Source organism: Lachnellula hyalina (genome assembly GCF_007821495.1).
Source record: "Lachnellula hyalina strain CBS 185.66 chromosome Unknown contig00150, whole genome shotgun sequence".
Classification (NCBI taxonomy): domain Eukaryota; kingdom Fungi; phylum Ascomycota; class Leotiomycetes; order Helotiales; family Lachnaceae; genus Lachnellula; species Lachnellula hyalina.
The window spans coordinates 22,355-44,777 of record NW_022157264.1 but is presented as its reverse complement, the minus strand read 5'-3'; the positions used below and the strand labels follow the sequence as shown (position 1 = coordinate 44,777).

The following is a 22,423-nucleotide window of genomic DNA, read 5'->3' as shown; positions in this document are numbered from 1 at the left end:
ATCAGCACAAAGAAGTTGATGGATATTTGTCGGATGCAGCGTCTTATCAGTAGGAATATTGGATCTGATTTGCTCCACGGTCGGGGCACCTTTGAGCCAAAGGCTTGTATCTGGATATATATCTTGATTAGCAATTGAGTAGATTTCCTCGGGTAGAGATATATTATATTCAACAGTACCATTTGTTCCAATGCCAGCATCCGTGATGGCAGCCGCATCTGATCCTTCCGTTTCCATTACTTGATCATTGTCAAGTTCCGCATCCTGACCTCTTCCAAGCACAGTTCTCAGCACCTCGGCCGCTTTCTGAGCTTCTCGAGATGATGCGCTGGATTTTATCCAAACGAAATACGACTTGTTCAGAGCCTGTAAGATCCGGTTCCGTAGGCCTGTATCACTGGCTGTAATTTGAGAGTCTGTCGGTGGTGGTTCTGCGGTTGCAACTTCGCGGCAAAGAATGGAAGTTGCGAGGAAGAAGGTGCTTTTTATGAGCGGGGAGATCTTCCACCGATCTTGGTAGAGTTTTCTGCCTGCTTGGGTTTCTTCATCCAGGATTGTTTGGTATTCTAGAATTTCGAGGGCGGCTTCGATGCCTGCTAGGCGGGAGTAGAGATATTGACTGTCTGTCTTAGCAGGAGACATGTGTCTGTAGTGCAATATGCATTTCGATTTATGGTATAAAAGCGCTAGGGATACCCGGTGTATTATTAAATCTGGTGTATTGACAGACGACTCGTTGACTGGACGCATCTGGAGACTTTGAGGAATTGATGAGTATGTACTGCTGAGGATTTCGTCGAGACGCATGATCTCAGTGTACATAATGGGTTCTGTCGCAGTAACTTCATCGGAGATCTTGCTGTGTATATTGATAATAGTGTTCTTTGCAACAATGAATTGAACTAGAGTCTGCTCCGTATCTGGTCTCGATGGAGGCAAAGTTGACATCTCCTCGTATAGGTCCTCGTCAAGTAGATTGCGCGGTGCCGCTGTATCCGAATGCGAATCTCTGATCATCCTGGGCAAGCCAACCTGAGAAGACGCAAGTGCATCGAAGCTGATGATAAGAGCCCAGGCACGCCTTCTCATCTCTCCCTGAAAAGTGGATATATGAGGGAAGTGAGATGCATCCCGATGATACCCCATACGCAATGCTAACCTCACAATCACTCCCAGAAGAACCCAAATTTCCATCTGGTTATCCTCGTGTTGATTGTACTCGAGATGTAAGTATAGGAGAAGTGTTTCGATGGTGCGTGGCGCACATTTTGTGTACTTGCCAAGAACAAGACACTGTATAATCCTTTCGCGGAAAGTCGGGATGAGACTCCCCGGGTCTGAAATCAAGGGAAGAGGTTCCTGTAAGTAAGATGCTCCTAAGCACATGATTCCAAACAGCTCCCCAACCCACATAATGGATGTCTCGTGTTGTTGTGTCCAGAATCGCCCATACTAGTGCCGGTCAGTCAAGTAACAGTCAAGGGCCTACAGAACAAAAGAGACCAAAGCTTACCTCTTTCAGGAATGTCGGGCTATGAATGACCACTTTAAAACTCAGCTTTTGGTGTATTTGGACGGTTAAGGTAACATACCAGGGGCAATCCCTTTATTGAGAAAGTATTCCGCTACTAGTCGATCAACGATCGCTCTAGGTGGGAGAGCGGAAAGTATTTGCTGTTTGGTGATGCACTTGTATTGGCCAAATAGAATGTCTGGCTCATCAGAAGTCGACCTTGCCGCTGGGGAGACAATGCTTTCTTGCTGATTGCCGTCCTCCATAAAACAGTCTTTAAGCTCGGCAATCTATATTGTATAAAGGTCTTATTAGTCAAGTTGTTAAAATATAGATCAGAAGACGAAGAAGAAGAACTGTCTATACCCCATCTAGAATTGAAATCCAATGCGTGTTATCAACATAGGATGTCTCAGTATTCTGAAAGTCAATACGACCAAATTTATCTGAGAATTGAGGTGCGTTAAGCCGGAGGGGGTTTCCGGTAAAGTCTTGAGCCCCATAAAGTGAAGAAGATTCCATATGAATAGAACCTTGGCTCTCCATAGGATTAATGTTGGTTAACTGGGAAGTATTGTGAGTACTCATCATCGAGGTGACAAGCTGCTCTAGTTGTCCGATCCGGTCTGGGATATTTGTAGGAGCACTTGAAACACTATCGACCGGCACTTGCCCATTCTCTTGACTTGTGGAGCCGTTTGTATTGGTGATTGCACTTTAAATGATCAGCTTTTGTTTCTGTAAAGAGCGGTAGGTGAGAGTTTATCAGATTAGAGAAACGAAGACAAGGGCTAATTACTAAGTGCAAGACAGTGAGAGCCCATGACGATCGCAAGTTCCACAAGGCTGACCTCGGTCACATTTGAGTCTGGCCAGGAACTTTAGCTAATAATCCATGGAACGGGAAGTATAAAGCTTACTTCCTTTTCCTGCAGAGGTTACACGACAGTTGAGGTTTATCCCTCCGCCGACTCGCACTTGGCAGGGGTTTCTTTGGCTGTGGTTTTGACATTGAGGCGGCAGGTCTGGACGGAGTATAGGAGCCTTATATAGTGGAAATAGTTAGTAGATATTGAGGCTCAAGTGGCCTCTGGACGTCGTGGTAGTGATACATTCGCTTATGAAGAGGAGGTGGTGAAGCGAGACCAAAGTTAGTGCATTATGCACCCGCAGGGGCTGACTGAGGCAACGGGTAGCCTACGGCACAGCGGATCACAGCCTAACCTGGAGGATCCCCAACTACTCGTAATTTATTACCACAGAACAACGTGTAAGCTCTTCTAACACAATTGCTAAAGAAAATCTCTCTTGTTTTCTGTATGTAGTGAAGTGCCTAATATCTTTTATTGATATCCTTGCACTAGATCATTTTGTTAACTTGCTCTTGTCACATTGTCGAAATTGTCCGCTAAAATTGACCCGAGCCTTTTAGATGATTAAAGGAAATGGGCTTACCAAGGCCATTTTAAGGCGGCCCATGATCAAGTCAGCAGGTCTGTCTATGCGGGTTTCTTGCTAGAGGCCGGCTCTTATAACTGTTGTTGCGCCGGAGCCGTATTTCTTTAGGAAGGCTATTGATAGTATTCCCGGTGCTTGTTAGTTTCAGAATAAGGTTGTGCTAGTGAAGAAAGGCCAAGATTAATCTTTATCTGTAATCTCATGTCTTGGGAGAAAGGTATACTTGAACATGTACGGAGTAGTAATTTAGTAACATCCTTGACGTGAAGATGTGGGGAGTAACCTATAAATTCAGTAAAACTATTGTTCATTGAATTATAGTTGGATATATAGCTCACAATCTTTGGCTAAACACTTAAAAGGAATACAACGTATTATATTAAACATATTGTGGTAAGTTAAAGTAAGGTAAGTGGAGAAGAAAGGTTGAGGTTGGACTGCTGAGTCAGCATCGGATATTTTGACAACCTCGCCTCACTTTACTATCTACTCTGTACCACATCAACCACCATGCCACTCCCATATTGGACAATCGGCTGCATATACGGTGCTACCTCCGTAACTTTTGGAGCCTTCGGTGCTCATGGCCTGAAGAAACATATCACCGATCCGTCCAAAATCGCCAGCTGGAGCACAGCAGCTCATTACCAAGTACTCCCTCCTCTCTTGATTCATTTTGTATATGCCGTACATAATGTGCTAATAGTCCTAATTTCTAGCTCATCCACTCCGGCGTTCTCCTCCTGACAACTGCGGTCGCTCCGAAGAATACTCTCGCGGCCGGTTTATTGGTAGCGGGTATGACGATGTTCAGTGGCAGCATTTACCTACTTGTATTAGATCCGCAGCGATTCAAGGTCTTGGGACCTGCTACACCACTGGGCGGACTGTGTTTGATTGGAGGATGGGTTGCGATGGCATTTGGAAGGAGAATCCCATTCCCGCGGTGATTGGGTCCGGATTGCTTGAGATCTTTTTTTACCGGAGAATACAGTGTGATGCCGCTTGTTGCCGTTTGTAAGATATGTGGAGGCGTCTATGTATTTGCGCAGGTCCCGAAAGAGCGGAACCCTCCTCTCAATAATCTTCATAATTTTCTACATGGACCCAGATTTGTTTTTGAAAGAGAGATCAAGTGATGAGTTAACCAAGAAGTTTGAGTAAGTAACTCTTACTTCTGTCCAACTATACACTTGCAACTGTATACTACAGCTGTTTGGCTAACCACCGGCGACGCGTTGGCGACACATTTAAGGACATATTAGACTGCGCTGGAGTGTCCATTACCAATTGTTGATCATTTCTCTGATTTTGTCAGAGGTTGATTTTATGAAACCTCGACCGCAATAAAACCTCTTGGCATAGCTCTTTGCCTGGAAAGGGCGTGCGGCAAACGATTCACTTGGTTTAGGTGGCTCTGAGTTGCTGACTCGGGTATAGCGTTGTCCGGTGAAAGGCATTCGCACCTCAGATCTAGTCTTTATTTTAAATATCATATAACTTCGCAACCTCAACACCTTGCTCACAAGGAGAATTTCATTGATCGTGGCACGATGGTGACACTCGTATTCTCACAAATGGAAAGATCAAGTGTCGCGGCGTGACTCCTTCAGGTCCTGGAATCATGATTTACCAGTAATAAACATCACTTTACATTTTAAGACTTGCACCCACATAGTGTTATACAGAGGAACAATATATACGTGCTCCAAAAGAATTCATTGATTTCGAAGCCACAAAATTCGATATATCCCAACAATATCCTTCGCTAGCAACTACCAAACTGAACCCCCCCCCCCCAACACCTCCTCAACACCAGTCATTGATATTGCAAAACCCAGAAAAGAAAGCCCAACCCCAAGCCGAAGAATACCCCAGTGAAGCTGATCCCTCCAAAATGCAGCTTGCTAGCCAGACTAGCTTTGGTTGTTGTCCAAGCCGCAGGAGCAGGACAACCACCAGTGGCAGCCGAAGGAAATGTAGAACATGCAGAAGCCGTGATTGTTGACGATATGCTCGATGCGAGGGTCTCGTTGATATTGATAGCGCAAGGACTTGCTGGTGGCGGCTGTTCCGAGATCACTGCACAAGTATTGCGGTTACCGTAGGTGTCGTGGAAAGCCAGCGGCATTGTTCCTGTCACGTTGTAGGTGAGACTCTGCGAAGAGCACCTATCCGCGTCTGTGACAATGTTGGGCTGCTGGGCACCATTCTTGAGGGTGAAAAAAGTGGTATTCTAGCCGCCGCTTATGCCCCGCTGCTCGAAATCCCCGAAACTATCTATAGAACAGTTGTGAGAAAAGAATGTCCAGTGGAACGCGAAGTAGCCTTCCTTAAAGTTCAATTTGTCGGTGCTCAGGACAATAAAGTAGGGGTTGGTCGAAAAATTAGCCCAGATGAGGTCGTCGACCAGGCCGGTATCAAGCCAGTCTTCGGAGACTCCCACCCTCCCAATATTCCATTGGATCGAAGGCATAAGTGGTTCCACAGCCTTGGGATTTTGGATTGCGAATATGATAGGCATAAGATCTACCGGGGCGTAGGTATCATTGCGAGGGAAGACGACGTCGAACTCGACCGTACCTGGGTACACTTGTGTCATCGCCTCTTTGGCTAGCATGATAAGTAGTATCACACTCATGGGAAATAGAGAGGTGGTGACCATTATGGTGCTTTTGGATTGCTTCCCTTTTGCCAGGACTTTGAGAAATTTTGCAAAGTAGTACCTGTTGAATTTAGCACGTCGCGAACAGTTTGTTAAGAAGAAGAGACTGGAAGAAAATATGCAATGCCTCCTACTATAAATAACAGGATGCCAGGCTAGCAGTTGACTGCATACCCTATATGAAAGATAAGCTACTAGGAGCGTCACCTAGCGCTTAATATAACCTAAGTCAAGCTTAATTCAATCTCAAAAGGAAATGGGCAATTTACAGAAAAGTTATATCACATTAGGAAAATAAAGAGGTTGATAATGATTTGTGGATAATACTTGAAGATCTATGGTACTTTCTAGTAACAGGAGCTATGGAAAGAATGGACATTAATTAGATCACTAGGTATGTCTTAAGGATTAGTGACAGCAAAACTTGAAGTCAGAGCTAAATACAAACTCGCACTTTGCATAATCTACTTGGCTTCAGGTTCCACTTGGTCGGTGTCCCGTTTTGGCTCGTACTTTTTGACCAATCAGACTGTTAGAAAGGGCTCTATTTTGTGTGAATACATTTTCAGGTCTAAAACTTCAGCTTAATGCCAGTAGATCAGCGTGTCTAGAAAACTCAACCATACTTTGGGTCGACTCAAGCTGACTTAAATGAACAAGAACCCTAAGAAATAAAGATGTCACTAGAAAAAAAGCCTCACATTCACAACACTCGGTATCTAAACCCACAATAATGCACGCAACAATAAGTCTGCGCTGAACTATCAACTTAGCATCATACAAATGTTGACTCTCAATTGCCGTCATATACGGTATATACCATCTGATATCTACAAAACTATTCATTCATTCATTCGTCTGAGAAACGCCGCCTATGCCCGTTACTTCATGTGCAATACAAAAACAAACCCATATGCATATTCATAGCCTCATCACTTATGCGTGTCTAGAATCTACAATCTCCCACATTGCTCTGAGAACGGCAATCCCACCTCCTTGCGTTTCGACTGTGCGGCCTCTATTGCGGTCGTTTCTGTCTCCGTTGATTCCAACATCACTGTCTTTCCTAGTGTGTTCATGCTCGTGAGTTTTGACACTAGTGTTTTTTTTCCATGGTTCTGGCATATCCAGATTCCTATAATCCACTGCGCCAACTGGTATTTCGATAACAGTATCGTCATCGGGCGCATGTTCCTTCTCACCCCACCACATCCCAAACTTCCCTTCGCGGTTACGGGTCGTAAGCGCTGCGTTGGCGTTATGTTGGATCCAAGGCCCATATGTAGCACATTGAGCATCATGCCATTTCTTGATTTCGGCTAGTGCCCCTTGAGTGTGCATAGCCGCCTGATCGTCGGGAAGGACAAGGTGATCTGGCAACCGCGCACAGAACAGTGTAAGGTGGTGGAAGAATATTCCCTTGAACGTTTGCCCGTCCTGTGAGCACGTCCCTGACGCATCACAAGTATCCTCCATGATTCCTACCCTGCCCAGTCCGCTCCATTTACCTAATGTGTTATTTGAATGAGATTGGGCCTCCAGATCCCAACCGGTTGCCGCTATAGTGCTTTGAGTGAGTGCATGACCATCTTGGAGGTAGGACCTTGCGCCTGTGGCTTCGTAGAGACCTCGTTGGCCGGACAAGAGCACACCTTGGTTGTATGTGAATACCATCTCGTTGCGCTCATCGCAGCGGGTATTGTTTGAGTTGTTTCGAGCCCAGCCCGAAATGTGGTAACCGTCAACATAGAGGCCCGATGAATCGGTCATGTTGCTCGTGTTTAGCCATTTGTATGCTTCGATTGCCGCGGCAAGGTATTTTGGGTCCCTTGGTCTGCCGGGCCAGTCTGCGGTTGTCTTGTTGTCGGAGAGATATTGGTAAGACATGAATGGAGAGGGATTGTCATCGCCGGGGAAGTAGAGATACATGGATATGGAAGCTGATATGAATAATTCGTTGGTGATGGCGTTCTTATAGGGTACGAGCCATGGTGACCAAATCATGCCTCCGCCGCAGAGAGATGTGTTCCAGCCTTGCGATGCCAAATCCCAGAATACGCGCGCTCGATGGGCGAATGCTGGGATCCACTGTCTGCCATACCAATAACCATTTGTGTAATGCATCTCTGAATGCTTGTTGATGAACTTTATGGTTTCCAGCCAGCCCAACACAACCCAGAGAATATCATCGTATGCTTCTTGTCGCAGCGCGAAGGCATCTTGGCCAAAATAATAGGCGACCAATTGGGAGAAGTATCTGTTGATCAGATTCTCGTTGAATTTCGGGGAGGATGAGAGCGAGGAGAAGGACGTCGAAATGGTATTCAGGGAGGCAGATACATATGTCCCTATTACCGCAGAGGTCCAATCGATTCCATCGGGCCAAAAGCCTTGCCATTCTTGAAAGTACTCGGCTTGTAATACGTCCAGCGCATCGAGGAATGCGGGGAGAGTGCCCCGCGAGCCCGAGACGTCCCGCTCGTCGGGGAGAGGGTTCTGACCATGTTCGAGAGGCAACGGATCCGAGGCTTGGAGAACATGCTGCTCAGGTACTGCAATTGCCGGCGGTAATGTACACAGAAGAAGAAGAGGAAGGTGATATATTCTATCGGTGCGCATGGTGAGAGATAGCAAAGTGGCAACGTCTAAGATGCAAAAGAAGCAATTGGAGTAAGGTAGGAAGCGGACAATCAAGGAGGGATTAACGAATACATCTATGAGTGACAAGAATACCAATTGGGCCGGTGGGAGCACACAAGGACATGAAGCTGTGAGTGGTGAGAGTCGGCTCTGTCGTCCTCTACTCGTACTGCTGCTCCTACTCGAGTACCTGATACACCACTTTGTTTATTCCAGTTTAGCGTATTTTGGATTGCGGGGTTAGTCTCTAGCGTCGCCGACGTTGCCCCTGACCTGGCTCTCGCTTCCATTACCAGGTAGTGTAGTGTGCTTGTGCCTCAAAAGAGTCGAAACTCCAAAAACGTAGGTAAGGAAGCCTATTTTCCAAATAAGGCACTATAAAAGTAGTGTAGAGCAAAGGGAAAACACTAAATACTTGTACCACACTATCTGTTCCCGCTAGCGCCCTCGCTTATCTTCTGCGTTTGCAATATCAAAACTGCCAAAAATGGAAAAAGAGGCAAAAAGAAAAGTCAAAAAAATGTAAAAAGGTAATTTGATGACTGTGGGATTCGAACCCACGCTCTTTCGAACTAGTATAGTGGTTTCCCCTGAAACTAGCGCCATAACCGCTCGGCCAAGTCACCGAAAATTTTCAATTTCGAATATGTTATTGAACAGTAATCGTGTTTATTTAAAATTATACGGATATCAAATACAAATGAACACGTTTCCGAGATATAACTAGCGTTACTGACTAAGTCCTATCTGCCTTTGTCATATCAGGCTTTGTTCAACTGTAACATCGATTGTAATTTCAACTTCGACTTCAATTTCATTTTATATAAGATTTTTAATAGTGACAGAAAAGTCTTAGTATTTATATAGTCGATAAGAAGTCTAGTAGCTATGAATGCCATAATCTCAAAGACCCCTCTTTACCACGTGCGTGACGTTTGATCCTCTACCTGCATAAACCGCGACCCCTCCAAAGGTTACCAACAATCAAATGTCGTTCCTTTCTACCCTCCCCCTAGAACTTCGCCAAAAGATATACTCTTATCTCCTCACCTCCCCCACCGGCATAATTACCCTCACCCCAACAGCCATCTCTCTCCCACCAACCGAAATAACCGACACCGTCCCTGCTATATCCGCGGCAGAATGGGCCTCCCCCCTCCCCGCTCTACACCCGCGCACCCCTCGAAGCGCTGCGCTGCAAGCTCAGCCCCGGGATCTCCCTCGCATTCCTCCGTACCAGCAAGCAAATCTACCATGAAGCGTCGCCCCTTACAGCGCTGTGGCGGAACAACATCTTCAGCGTCTCTCACAACTTCAACATTTCGCGGATTCCGCTTACGGTCGCGGCGAATGTGCAGAGGCTGAGGTTGGGCATGGTGTTTGGAGGGGTGGAGTGGCGGGTTCTGGCGGATGGGAGTTGGAAGTTGCAGCGCGAGCTTTTGCATCTCGAACGGTATTGGGGTGTTTGAAGAGCCTTACGATGGAGGCTTGGCCTGTGGAACTGTTTTCAAGTGAGAATGGACCTTCTGTGCATGATATGTTTAGGTTTTGTATAATGGAGAGGGAGGGGGGTGAAAAGTATATTGGGGATCTGCTGGCGTTGAAATGGGCGTCGGTTCACTTGGGTCATTTGGAAAGAGCGATTGTTTTTGATAGTGGGGTTGAGGAGGACTTCTATAACGGGGTTCCGGGAAGAGGTTTTAACAGAGGGAATGGTAATCCGGATCAAGTGCTTGCGGATTGGGCGGAGGCTTTTGGGGGGAGTTTGGTGTTTGATGGGGTGACGTGTTATAAAGACGGAGCTCTGGTGAGATCGGCGTTCTTTCCTGAACGCTGGGAACGTGGTATCAAGAAGATTTATTACCGGAAAGATGTTGATGTGTGGTCGTGGGCTAAATTGCGGGAAGAGTACACAGGAGACCAAGCAGAGGATCATGCACGGGAGATTGGCCAGGCTTATTCTGTAGCTGGACTCGATGGCGTGTCTGAACTTCTGGGACATAAGATTTTGAGGGCTGATGATGAAGCTCTTGAGGAGTTTAAAAAATTGCATTGCAAGTATAAACCGGGGGATAGAGCTCCTGCCGAGTGGCTTGAAATATAATATGAATCCGGACTCCTATAGGGTATTGGGTGCCGTTTAGGACATGTTAAATGAAGTCATCAGATGGAGTATATAATTACGGTGTAGAAATTCGCTTTGTATAATTAGCAGCTAACAATATACTTTTTGTGCCGAATTAAGAGGGCCCAACCAAATCTTAACGATGTTTCCCAGACCTCTGGAATTAACCAGGGGTCTTCTTGGAGAAGATACTGAAGCAAAGGCGATGTTGATTACTGACTTCGGAAACACAAATTCTGCACCTGTACCTTACACAGTCCATCACACGGCTTTAATTGGTACTTGCGAATGGAGTCTCATTCTAATATCGTAGCTCTGCAAGAACGTTAGCAATACCCTGATCTCCCTCCCAAGACCACATACCAAGGCAGTAAAATCTCATGCGCCGACATGTCCCCTGACACATCGGCCAGCTTTTTGTTTCCTCCATTTAGGTCGTGCTCGTAAAGCATTCAAATACACAACACAACACAGCAAAGTAAAGCAGTGCCCACGTTTATTCATTCCCAATCACTCAGCCATCTCCTCCCTCGCCGCCGGGCTGCGACTCCTCGTCCTCGCTCTCCCCTTCGCAGGCGGTCGGCCCCCTCCTCCACCCCGTCCCTTCCCTGGCGGCGGACGCACGAATGCGAAGTCGACCTCGAGCGTCTGGTCCAAGAGCTTCGAAGCATGAGCTCCGTCTATAGCGGCGCGCGCTTCGTCGAGCGTGGGGTATTCGATGAGTGCGTAGCCCTATTTCAATTCCAATTCGCCGTTCATTAGCATCCTATTCTATTCTGTGCTGTTTTGTTCTCTTTTTGCCTATTGCGCGCAAGGCAGAGGAGAGGAGAGGAGAGGAGGGGTAAAGCTCAGGAACCTACCTTGACATAACCAGTCCGACGATCTAGATTCAGATGCATGTTCTTGATCTCCCCGTACTCGGCGAACAGGTCAGTGAGGTCCTCCTCGCCGGCCTCTTCATGGATGTTGGTGACTATGATGATCCAGCCTTCGATGGAGCGCACGGCTGTCGCGCCGCTGTGCGTGCCCATGCTGGCATTTGGGGCGGCTGTTGCGTCGGGCGAGGTCGCCTCGTCTACATCCATTGTGTCTGCCATTGTTCGTGGTTGTAACGAGTGTTGTGTAGAGGGAGGGATTGCGATGTGATGTGGATGAGGTGGATGAGGTCCCGCAGTCGCGTTCTCGACTTGAAGCCTCGCGAAATTCTTTGGCGGCATTTGAAGGTTGAACGATCCACCGCTTTCCACCCAGAATGCTTCACTTCATTTATTTTCAACGAAAGGAGACAACGCAGGAATTATGAACTAATTTGCGATGCAAGCGCATCTATAGCCTTCTAATTACTCCTAAGGACATTTTGAAGTTGTCTCGTCCTATGCAGTCCGAACAATGCTTTTCATTTAACCAATTTTGTACCGTCCATTTCAATACACACAATAGCAAGATGTGCTAAGCCGCCAATTGTATAATGTCAATTGCAATATCTCGATGCGGCCAACGTCAAACTACATCCTTTAGATGGGAGCGTAATCCCCAACAAGGAGGGATTAGATGCAATTGATCTTTTGGCATCGCAATCGAGAAAAAACTTCCAATATGTCCTTTCATTGCCTTTGATAACCCCAGCTTGACCAGCATCGACTCAGTACTCTTGTTTCTATCAAAATCAAAGCTTAGGAGCTATCTCCATCTCATCCCTTCCATTCAGCGCGACTGCTGTATATTCCATGTTTGAATAGCGTCACTCATTTGAATCGTTTCGGTTCAACCTCGCATGCGTTCAGCCAGCTACCGCTGCATCTTCAACGTAAACAGAATATATATACCGCCAAATATCATAGTTAGCATAGAGCTTCCAGTTTGCCAATGACTGGAACCCACTGCCGTTACCAGCATGCACAACTCCTTGAGTATATGGATTGGCTGTTGTCCATCATAAGACCCCGCACATGCACTTTCTGAATTTGGTGCAGCTGACTGTCTTGCTCGGGGCTACAACTACATAGAAGAGAAATCTAAACCGACAGCCATCTCACGTACCGGTCCACATTGTTTTTTTGACCATGCCCCAGGATGCACCCCAGAATCAGTCGATTCCTTCTCATACTATCGGCGCAGGCGCTACAACATCTCAAACACCACTTTTAAACTTCTTGCAGCATCAGATGTCATATCAATAGCTGTCATTAGCAGGTAACCTGTTTTCACAGATGAAAATCGGAGCACTACATTGGAAGCGGGGCGATAATTGTATGCCTTATGCTCTGCTGCATCTCTATAATTTTCCTGTACATGCGACGGATAGGGAAAGTGTTATAGCTGTTAGGAATACGCGGATCCTGCAAGGAAGCGACATGCATTGGGGAGGTGGAGGACAGTTATTATATATGACGGCCTTCTGGGGAAGATAATCTTCATGAAATTCCTGCTCATGCAAGTAGCGTGCGTGTGAGGTTAATATTTCGAGGAAGACAAATGGAAGACTTTTAAATTAAGAGCTCTAGAGGTCGGGTGCTCTTGCTTGCCAGGTTTTATTGAAGCCTCAATTTTAAGAGCTGGGTCAGGAGACTAGACTATGTCTGATCAGAATGCGGGTAGGACATAAAGATGGATAGCACATTTATGAATTTGTGTGCATTCAGAGAACTAGATTCGGGACAATATGAACAAATTTGGCCTTTGCTCCTACTTCTTCTGTCACAGATAACTAATACAAACACCTTACCTACTGGGCCAGCCGCGGAATCTCGATCAAGGGGTGGGGCGTCTCAGGGGCTCGCTTAGGATTTTGTTACTATAGGAACCGCGGAGTATTACACTACTTTATATATTGTTCCAAACGGGTTGTAACATAGCCATTCACACTAGAAGATAATTATATAAAACCTTATGGAAACTCGTCTATGAACTTCCCATTGATACTTTCGAAGGGACGCTTTACCTATTTTGGCAACTCCATACTTCTCGTCAGGCAGTAAGGCTGCGGCGATACCGGCCTCGTACAAGACATAATTGGCTACATTTCTATAAACCCTAGATACGGGGAAGATCTGCAATATACCTTGTCATAAGCAGGATCCACGAAAATGTGACTCTATTCTATACTCCGTATAAGACCGACTCCCCATCTTGTACTTACTTCTTCAACCACATTGCTTAAAGAATCAATCCCACTATTGAGAGAACAACTCAAAATGACCTCAACCACCACCCACGAGCTTCATGCTTTCAGCAGCCGAGCATCTATCGGTAACTCACCTATTGATCAAGTCGAAGTCTCATCAACGCAAAATGAGACAGCTCTCGAAATCGAGATGCGCTCACTTCCTCCTACAGATCATGGTCGAGAAGCATATCTCGTGTTAGCAGGATGCACGATAATACAAGCACCCGTCTGGGGTACGCAATTACTACACAACTAACCCCTTCATCCAAATTATCTCATCTAGGTTACTCCCTCTCATTCGGTGTATTCCAAGAATTTTACACCACTCACCACAACGTCGTCGGCTCACCTGGCGCCATTGCCACTGTCGGCTCAACGTTGAACGGCCTCATGTACTTCATGATGCCTCTGACTTTCACCTTGCTCACCCGCTATCCCCGCCTACGTCCATACTGTGGACCCGCCGGTTTATTCATTACAGTCGCGAGTCTGATATTATCTTCCTACGCTAAGGAAGTTTGGCAATTAATAGCAAGCCAAGGCGTCTTGTGCGCCATCGGCTCCGGCCTGCTCTTCTCCCCCACAACACTCTACCTGGACGAATGGTTCATCTCCCGCAAAGGAATGGCATACGGCACCATTTGGGCAGGGAAAGCCACTGCAGGCGTCGTATTTCCATTCCTCATGTCCGCGCTCCTCAGCAAATACGGCGCCAAGACCACGCTTCAAGCCTGGGCAACCGCGCTCGTCATCATCACCTCCCCACTACTCTTTTTCTTGAAACCCAGAATCCCAGTGTCCGGGGCGGTGGCCAGGAAGGTAATTAGTTGGAAGTTTTTAAAGAGCGAGATGTTCTGGATGTTGCAGGCGGGGAATGTGGTGCAGAGTTTCGGGTACATCTTGCCGAATACTTATTTGGCGAGTTATGCGCATACAATGGGATTACCTGCTATCACTGGAGCTGTTATTACGGCTGTATTTTCGTTGTCTTCAGCGCCAGGGGGCTTGCTGCTGGGTATGCTTAGCGACCGTTTGAAACCTACTACTGTGATACTTATCTCGTCACTCGGCTCCACGGTAGCGGTGTTTGCGCTTTGGGGAATGGCGAGGCATATTGCCTTGCTCGTGATGTTCGCGGTGGTGTATGGGTTCTTTGCGGGCGGGTTTAGTAGTACGTACCCGGGGGTTCTGCGTGAGATAAAGAGGGAGGATGAGGGGGTTGATACGGGGTTGTTGATGGGCATGTTGCTTGGGGGGAGGGGAGTCGGCTTTTTGGCTGGGGGACCGGCCAGTGGGGCGCTGTTAAAGAGCGCTTGGAGTGCATTGGAGGGGATGGGACACTTGGGTTATAGTACGCAGTATGGTCCGGTGATCGTATGCACAGGCGCGACTGCGCTATTTGGAGGGTGGGGTTGGATGTGGAAGACGCTGAGACGATGGTAATGAGAAGCTTGAGGAGACATCATTTGCTGCAGGAAAATTCTATAGTCTGATTGGAGTTGGATATAGGGGGGGTTGTTTATAAATAGTAGGCTGGGTTTGCGAAAGAATAGCACACATGAAATTAACCCCAAACATAGTAATTGACTAAATGACTTCTCATCTAACATCATTTAACTTGTTCCTGAACATCCAACAAAATCGTCCCCACTAGCACCGGTGTGCGTGATCTCACCCGCGAGCTCGCCAGACGTTGTAAAGATAACACGATCAGCTCCAGGACTTCCTATAGAGAAGATCAGAATGTGCCGAATAAAGAAAGAAAAGGAATACGGGATTTTCGGGGAACATGAAGGTTACGTACCACCAGTGTATACGCTTCCACTGGACAAGAGAGGGAATTCTTGGTATGGCCCATCAACTGGGAAATCGAAGCCCTCGTAATTGTGGTATGTGTGTGGATAGCCACCGGGTTCCGAGCCAGATTCGTAGTCTGCGTACCCCTTCGAGGAAGCGGCACTGACCTTACTTGCGGTATAATAGGTTGAGCCGCAGGTGGTAGATCCACGCTCTTCGAGAGTAGGTAGAGAAGTGGAGGTGGAGAGGAGTAGGAAGAGAGGGAGGAGGGATTTGAGACCGATGATCATGTTGAACATATTTAGGAATGGCTTGAAGATTTAACTGGGGGGCTTAAGAAACAAGTAGGCAAGGGGATGGCGAGACCGAGGAACTACTAAGGTTGTTTGGAAAGTTCTGATGCTACAGAATTGGGAGAAACTGCGGCTTGATATACTCAACTTTGAAATTATTAACGTGCTTAAAGAGAAGCTACAGTTCCCTAATTCTAGTAAAAATGCCGCGGCTAATCAATTCTGTGCAGAATCTCACAGCCTAATACCACATTCTGCAAAGCCAAGACAATTCATGCACCTGTTCTGGGGTACATATAGTTTGAGTTCTTCAGCAGTTGGACGCTGAGCCCATCCCGAGTATTCCTAGTACTTCAAGACTCCAAATTCCTTGACCAGCAGACACCACGATAAGGAATAATCCCACTTTGAGATCATTTTTTGAAGGCAAGTTTTTCTACAATTGGAAGGTATTGAAACAGCATGTCCTTGGCAACTTGGCAAGTAGAACGTGCAAGGAAAGTTGGCGGACAAGTGAAGAGCGGGATTTGAGGATGTCTCCGGACGCTAGACCGAAAAGGAAGCTCACGACATATCACTCATACCCCCACACGTCGATGACAATTTCCAGACAGTCAACATCAATTCATTTAAGCTTAATGGCATGTTCCTAAAGAGCCGTTATTCCAAGTTCTCGGCAGTCACCTCCACTCCGAAACCACTAAAATGACCTGCCTTCCTCGGCAACGTTTGTCAAAATATGTGGATGCAGATGTGTAGTATATTAAGAAGGTCAGGCTTGCCTATAAGCGAGAATCCAAACTCACAATTTATTACGGTCTGCTGACTATTCCAATATCACCCTTAAACTTGGAACTTTGCACACGTGGGGTGCATGTGGACGTACCTGCATTATTCACATTGGCGAAGACTTTCACGACCCTTATTCAACCCACCCAGATTTTACACGAAGACATATGCACTACTCATACTCGAAGAAATGCCTTCACCAGAGCAAGAGTCGTTGACGGCATCTCTTGCCTCGAAACGAGAGTCCTGCAGTGCAGCTAGCAATTTTACTGAGCCTACGAAGGAAGCTTTCGCGGCAGGAGCCTCGGAATCAGCCATTGAAGAGACATTGAGCCGCGCCTGGTATAGCCTCATTGATGTTGCTGCGGACACCTGCCATCAGTCACAAGGGCCGTTAGTTGATATTGTGCTAGCGGTGCAGCTGGAGAATCTCGCAGAGCAAGAAGGTGCGAGTGAGTGTACGGTCTGGGGAAATAAAGTCAAGGTATGGAAGGATCTGCCACTCTTTGGCCCTTCTATGAGGGAGGCTTGGAATAGAGGTATGTTGAATCGCTACCGTTTTAGGTTGTTTTGGGACTAACTGTCTCTTTAGCTCCTGGGAATGGATGCAAGAACGACTTCTCAGCTGAGCAGTGGTGCAACTTGAACGCCTTCGCTGCCCGCCTTACTGCCGTTTCTCAATCAATACCTGTTTTGGATTTCTCGTTGTATGCAATCTGGACATTGCGGTCCGCTTTCGAAGGCACGGATGAACCGTCGTCGGCAGATGTAGATGCTGCCAAGGTTTGGTTCTTATATGCCAGGGACACAATAAAAAGATTGGGCCGGGAGGAGAAGATATTTGACGGTAAGAAAGCCAAAGGTGGGGATAAATACAAAGACAAGGAATGGAGGGGTTTCAATCCCCAGAGGCTAGAAGTTTGGGAAGCAGCACTTCGTTGAAATAAGAAATTAAGCTAAACTTCTGACCTTCACTTGACCTACTTTTCCCTAACTTTTGGAATCTACGCATTCTGAGGAAGAGATGAAAAAAAAGAGTTGTGAAGGAAGGAAAAGGCTTCGCAATCAGTTGGATTTTCAGCCTAACATGCAAAACTGCACTATGTCTTTCTTCGTCTTTTGATGGGAAGTTGTTGCGACGTACTCTTTAGACAATTTGATGAAATCATCATCTATGGAGACGAAATTCTAGATCCCACTTCCAGAGACTCAATAGACGTCGTAAATATGCATAATTGTTGGCATTAGCCACCTCGCACAGCGTGGCGAATTCTGCCGGTGTAATCGTTGGGTCTTCACATTCTATCAAAGGGGTCCGATGACAAGATCTGAGATTTCATTTAGAGAGAAAAGCTCGTAGAACTGATGGACCGCGTCTGCGGACATGTCAGGGTGCTTGCGAGAGGAGGTAGCATTTAGTGTTGTAGTGTAAGTAAGGAATGCACAGTACACACCGTATACGACTAGCACACACGAATTGGGAGCAGAAAGTCTAAGTTAGTTGTACTGGACTAAATTATTATTTCCTGCTGTTATCATAACTTGAAACTAGGCCGTCACAACCAAGTCGGTTTATCTTTCAGAAGGATTTAGACGAGCTTACTATTGCATGCCTTGGTACATAAGAATGTATCTTAAGATCAAGGATATTTGGCATTGTGGCTCTCGTAATCGTGTATCTTAGAGTCGAGCCATCATTATAGGTCCTACCCATAGAGGCATGCCCTGTTGATAGTGCATAATATCGTAGAAAACACCATGGATGAGATTATTCAGAGTGTGAGGTTGCTTTGTAACAGTGAGACTGTGAATGATGTTGAAACTCGGTAGGAATGTTTCAAGTGTTAGGAGGATTTTGCTCGCCACCTCGACCACTGTTTCGGCCCCTTCCCCACACCGAGCCTCAGCAACAAAATCTGTGCATTTGAAGATCACATACCAGAATTGGAACGATCATCCCCTAAAGTAGTTTTGAGCTTAAATCAACATCCCAAAGAATCGGTTTACTCAGTACTGCATTTAATAATAACCCGCAGGGTCGTGTTTTGGAGACCCATTCGCTTAACTTTAAGCATTGATTGTCAGGGGGGTTCGCAGTCGCTTTTTGGCGAGGCCCCTAATCATGACGAGTCGACTGTCTTTTTCACTGTCATTTTACATACCCAGGTATGCAAGAATTGTGATATTACTATCAAGACCTTATATCAGCTCCTTCTGTATGAAACAAAGCTACTACTTTTCTGGAAATGTAATGTCTATCAATTTTCAACTCCTAAGTGCTTGCTACGTAAATTTGGCAAATCAAGTGCAACATGACTCAATATTGAAAAGAACTACTTCAAGTATAAATACAGATGATAACCACCTCAAATCACTTTTAATTCTCATCACGCAATCTTTCAAAAGAATCACGAAGCCAGCCTTCCAGCATACACCATCCAGTGGCATTCCTATCAGAAGCCAGTCTTCCAATAATATCATCCTAATACTACCAAGCACGCTTGTAAGGCCAATATTAAGCTTAATATAATACTCAATACTAATGATATTCATAGCATTTCTGTACCTCAACACCAGCCAATATCAACTCCGACCAATATGCAATTCTCTATCATCACCCTCATTACCATCGCTGCCGCTGGACTGGTCTCCGGAGCGGCTGTCTCTGAAGTAAACTCTTTGATGATCGCTCGTTCGTGCCCTGGCCAAAGTTGTGGTGCCTGTGATCAACAGGCTGAGGCTGGCGAGGGGTGTGATGCAACTCTCTGCTGTGGTTGTGCTTTGTGCTAGAGCGGGTTTGTTTTCTTTGTACATGTTGGCATAGGGGATCTGTAGAATATAAAAAAGTGTTTGGAATTAGGACGTTGTGGAAAGAACAGGCTGGCAATTGAATTGAATCTTTTCCAATCCTTGAAAACTCCTAAATGATTCCTCGGTCAAATTCTTATTCTCAGCCCTCAAAGTTGCTTTCGGTCGCTCCACTAGTATCAGTCAGATTAATGGTCCATTTGACGTAGCACAAACTTCTATCTGGCTCTGCTAGTGATAAGCAGGTTACGACTAGTTAGACGAGGCATGATGTCATCTTTCACTCTGCTTATTGCGTGCTACTAAGTACCCTCATTTTAAATTCCCATTGGCGGTCACGAGCCTTGCTGGCGAACTTTTAGCGGGGTAAACGGAGTCCTACATCGTGCTCTCGCCCCGCACTAACAATCTCCGATGTTCCATTGATATACCTTCTTCATCCTGCAATTATTCGTCTTTGGATTCAAGAAAATGCTTTATCTACTTGCAACGCCATGCCTTCATTAATCTCACCAGAACCATCCGTTCTTTCAACTTGGAAGAGGCCGGCGCCAACCAAAGTTGACCTTCCGTGGGCGGACATCTCTATAATTGATATCTCAACTTTTGATGAACCAGGAGGAAAGGAAAAGCTTGCGGAGCAGCTTCAACATGCTGTAATAATACCATACCATAAGACGTCGTAGTTGCATAGCTTACAATTAATCTTAGGTTGAAACAACCGGCTTCTTTAGCATAATTGGCACAGGTTTTACGGATGAGGAAGTGACGAGGCAGTACAGCATTGGACAAGCGTTTATGAATCTGCCGAAAGATATCAAGGATAAGCCGGAGCTGAGATGTGATTTTGGAAAGGGGAATTATTTCGGGTATCGAGCGGCAAGTTTGAAAAAAATCATTTGACGTCTAATTGCTAAATATGATTAGGCGGGAGAGAAGAAGGTAATGGGAACAGAAGTTCTAGATAACGTAGAGAGCGTAAGTTCAAGCACTCCCTCAAGCTTCAATCTCAACACTGAATCTATTGTGGAAAGGTCAACATCGCAAAGTTCATACCAGAGCTTGCAAGCGAACCACGCCACGAATTCTTTAACCCGTACCTAGCAGAGATCGAAGATTTCTCAAGAGTAAGGAACTACAAGGTATTTCAATTCTGGTATCGACTAATACATTTCCAAGCGATCCCTCGCACTAGCCTCTAAAATCTTCACCCTCTTCGCGCTAATCCTGGAACTTCCACCTGATTATTTCTCCTCCAAACACTTATACTCTTCAAAATCCGAAGACCATCTTCGCTACATGATCTACCGGCCACGTTCCATCGCCCAAGATGCCCTTGTCAATAACAGCTGGTCACGCGCTCACACAGATTTCGGTTCCCTGACACTGCTCTGGAGCCAAAGTGTAGCAGGTCTGCAAATCAAAACTAAAGAGGCGGGTTGGAAATACATCCCCCCTGTTGATGGAGGAATAATTTGTAATGTTGGAGATGCGATGCAATTTTGGTCTGCGGGGTATCTGAAGTCTACGACTCATAGGGTTACTAGGCCTCCGGCAGATCAAGATCATATTCATAGACTTGGTTTGTTTTATTTTGTGAGACCGGGGGACGAGGTCGATATTGCGCCTGCGCCGTCGCCGTTGTTGAGCAGATTGGGTATGATTAAGGAGGATGAAGGAGAAGTAACGAGGGAGAGGGTTACAGGGCTACAGTATGTGAGGGAGAGGTATGTAAAATTTTGCATATCAACTGCTAGTTCCTGGTTTGTCAAGAGCCTAGCTCTCTGCTATGAAAAGAGTTCAGGAAGAACCCCTGCTAATTCGGTGGACTAGAGTGAAGAATTATCATGATCATAATAATTATGAGGATCGAAAAGGAAAAACGTTCAAGGTCGGAGGGTTAGAGATTGAGGATGAAGCAGTGTAGGGTGACTTTCTAACCCCTTTCCAGTCTCGCTTAAGCCTCTAAAATTTTGGAGCTTATTACTACTAGTTTGGCAGCAAATAATTTTAAACACGCGTGAGATACGTTACCTACCTAGGTAGTGAAAGATGATTAACATGCTAAATCAGCTCTGGTAGGGGCCCTGGAAATAGACATCAATTATTCTATCCTCCAGGGCAAATTATAGTAGTACCCCTTTTCGGATTTTAAGTAATTATTTGATCACGACCCGACCTTTGTCCCCCTCCAAACTCTACTTATCGCGTAAGGTAGCATCCTGTAACCATACTAGCCTATTAAAGGTAATTAATGATTCATTATACTTCGCTATGCCTGCACGTATCGCCTAAAGTGATTACGTAAATCATGTGGTCTAACCACGACAACGGAAGCGAATTGCCTATCAGATCGATATTGTCTTATAAAATCTCGTCCTGATTCCATGTTCCTCATCAAAGTAATTGATCGATGTTGACACTGCCGTCATTATGACAACTTTTTCAACGACCCATAACACTTTACTTGAACAAGTTCGGGGCCTCATGCGGAATTCTGACTCTTGTCTTCTATCTTTTCTTCCTGGTTTAGGATTCCTGCCTCCTTCACCTCCCAGTTGGACAGCGGATCAAGTCGTTGCACACTGCAAAGCTCATGAAGTACTCAAATTCCCTTCAATTAGACGACTTACTAATAATTCCGCACTAAACATTTGAAGATCAAAGGAGTGCTAACCTGTATCTTCATAGTCTGCAGTAAATGCAACAGCAACCTTTATAACCCTTGTCTCCTTTAGCTGGACCTTCTTCACCGCTACCAGCGCCGGGCAACTAGCGCGCATCCACTCCCTCCCGCACAGCATCATCTACATCCAACTCATTGGCGGTAGTTTAAGCATAGTGTGGAGGGTCAATACAACCGCGGACTCTAGGCTAGGATCTAACTTATAGTTTTATTATTATATAAATATATATATTAAATAATCTATATAAAAGAGTATATTATAGAATGAATAGTGGTTTAAGTCTATAGAAATGTCCGATTTCATAGAGTACGATATTTTACTAGCTGCTTACCCCATTTTACATAACAACTTGTTTCAACCCCAACTGTCGGACTAAGCTGCTTATATAAGCCTCTATAGGATAAAACTCTTTATATATACTTAGCTTATCTTTACTAAATATATATAATTATCTATCTATCACGTTTATGCTAGCTCTGATC

The 22,423-nt window shown here is 45.7% G+C and overlaps 8 protein-coding genes and 1 non-coding gene across 9 annotated transcripts; 5 read left to right on the top strand and 4 right to left on the bottom strand.

Annotated features, from left to right (window-relative positions):
• Positions 1-3,481: 3,481 nt before the first annotated feature.
• Positions 3,482-3,921, top strand: LHYA1_G007725 (UPF0382 membrane protein; the record flags this gene model as incomplete). The annotated part of the gene is made up of 2 exons (XM_031152652.1): positions 3,482-3,622; positions 3,691-3,921. The coding sequence occupies 2 exons, from the start codon at positions 3,482-3,484 to the stop codon at positions 3,919-3,921; spliced, it is 372 nt and encodes a 123-aa protein (XP_031002803.1).
• A 2,651-nt stretch (positions 3,922-6,572) lies between these two features.
• Positions 6,573-8,255, bottom strand: LHYA1_G007724 (uncharacterized protein; the record flags this gene model as incomplete). Its single annotated transcript, XM_031152651.1, has 1 exon — positions 6,573-8,255. The coding sequence occupies one exon, from the start codon at positions 8,253-8,255 to the stop codon at positions 6,573-6,575; it is 1,683 nt and encodes a 560-aa protein (XP_031002802.1).
• Positions 8,256-8,812: 557 nt separating this feature from the next.
• On the bottom strand, positions 8,813-8,902 carry LHYA1_G007723. The gene has a single exon. It is a non-coding gene; the product is annotated as a tRNA-Leu (tRNA).
• Positions 8,903-10,911: 2,009 nt separating this feature from the next.
• On the bottom strand, positions 10,912-11,498 carry LHYA1_G007722 (putative RNA-binding protein; the record flags this gene model as incomplete). Its single annotated transcript, XM_031152650.1, has 2 exons — positions 10,912-11,133; positions 11,262-11,498. The coding sequence occupies 2 exons, from the start codon at positions 11,496-11,498 to the stop codon at positions 10,912-10,914; spliced, it is 459 nt and encodes a 152-aa protein (XP_031002801.1).
• Positions 11,499-13,595: 2,097 nt separating this feature from the next.
• On the top strand, positions 13,596-15,010 carry LHYA1_G007721 (Fujikurins efflux protein; the record flags this gene model as incomplete). Its single annotated transcript, XM_031152649.1, has 2 exons — positions 13,596-13,800; positions 13,851-15,010. The coding sequence occupies 2 exons, from the start codon at positions 13,596-13,598 to the stop codon at positions 15,008-15,010; spliced, it is 1,365 nt and encodes a 454-aa protein (XP_031002800.1).
• Positions 15,011-15,180: 170 nt separating this feature from the next.
• RNF1 (Guanyl-specific ribonuclease F1) lies at positions 15,181-15,654 on the bottom strand (the record flags this gene model as incomplete). The annotated part of the gene is made up of 2 exons (XM_031152648.1): positions 15,181-15,293; positions 15,372-15,654. 2 exons carry the CDS (start codon positions 15,652-15,654, stop codon positions 15,181-15,183), a joined length of 396 nt encoding a protein of 131 aa, XP_031002799.1.
• A 982-nt stretch (positions 15,655-16,636) lies between these two features.
• On the top strand, positions 16,637-17,388 carry LHYA1_G007719 (uncharacterized protein; the record flags this gene model as incomplete). The annotated part of the gene is made up of 2 exons (XM_031152647.1): positions 16,637-16,985; positions 17,039-17,388. The coding sequence occupies 2 exons, from the start codon at positions 16,637-16,639 to the stop codon at positions 17,386-17,388; spliced, it is 699 nt and encodes a 232-aa protein (XP_031002812.1).
• Positions 17,389-19,748: 2,360 nt separating this feature from the next.
• Positions 19,749-20,157, top strand: LHYA1_G007718 (uncharacterized protein; the record flags this gene model as incomplete). Its single annotated transcript, XM_031152646.1, has 2 exons — positions 19,749-19,910; positions 19,966-20,157. 2 exons carry the CDS (start codon positions 19,749-19,751, stop codon positions 20,155-20,157), a joined length of 354 nt encoding a protein of 117 aa, XP_031002813.1.
• A 42-nt stretch (positions 20,158-20,199) lies between these two features.
• Positions 20,200-20,910, top strand: LHYA1_G007717 (UPF0676 protein; the record flags this gene model as incomplete). The annotated part of the gene is made up of 3 exons (XM_031152645.1): positions 20,200-20,232; positions 20,289-20,381; positions 20,434-20,910. Coding segments are annotated over 3 exons (603 nt in total), but the record flags the coding sequence as incomplete, so codon positions are not given.
• Positions 20,911-22,423: the final 1,513 nt, after the last annotated feature.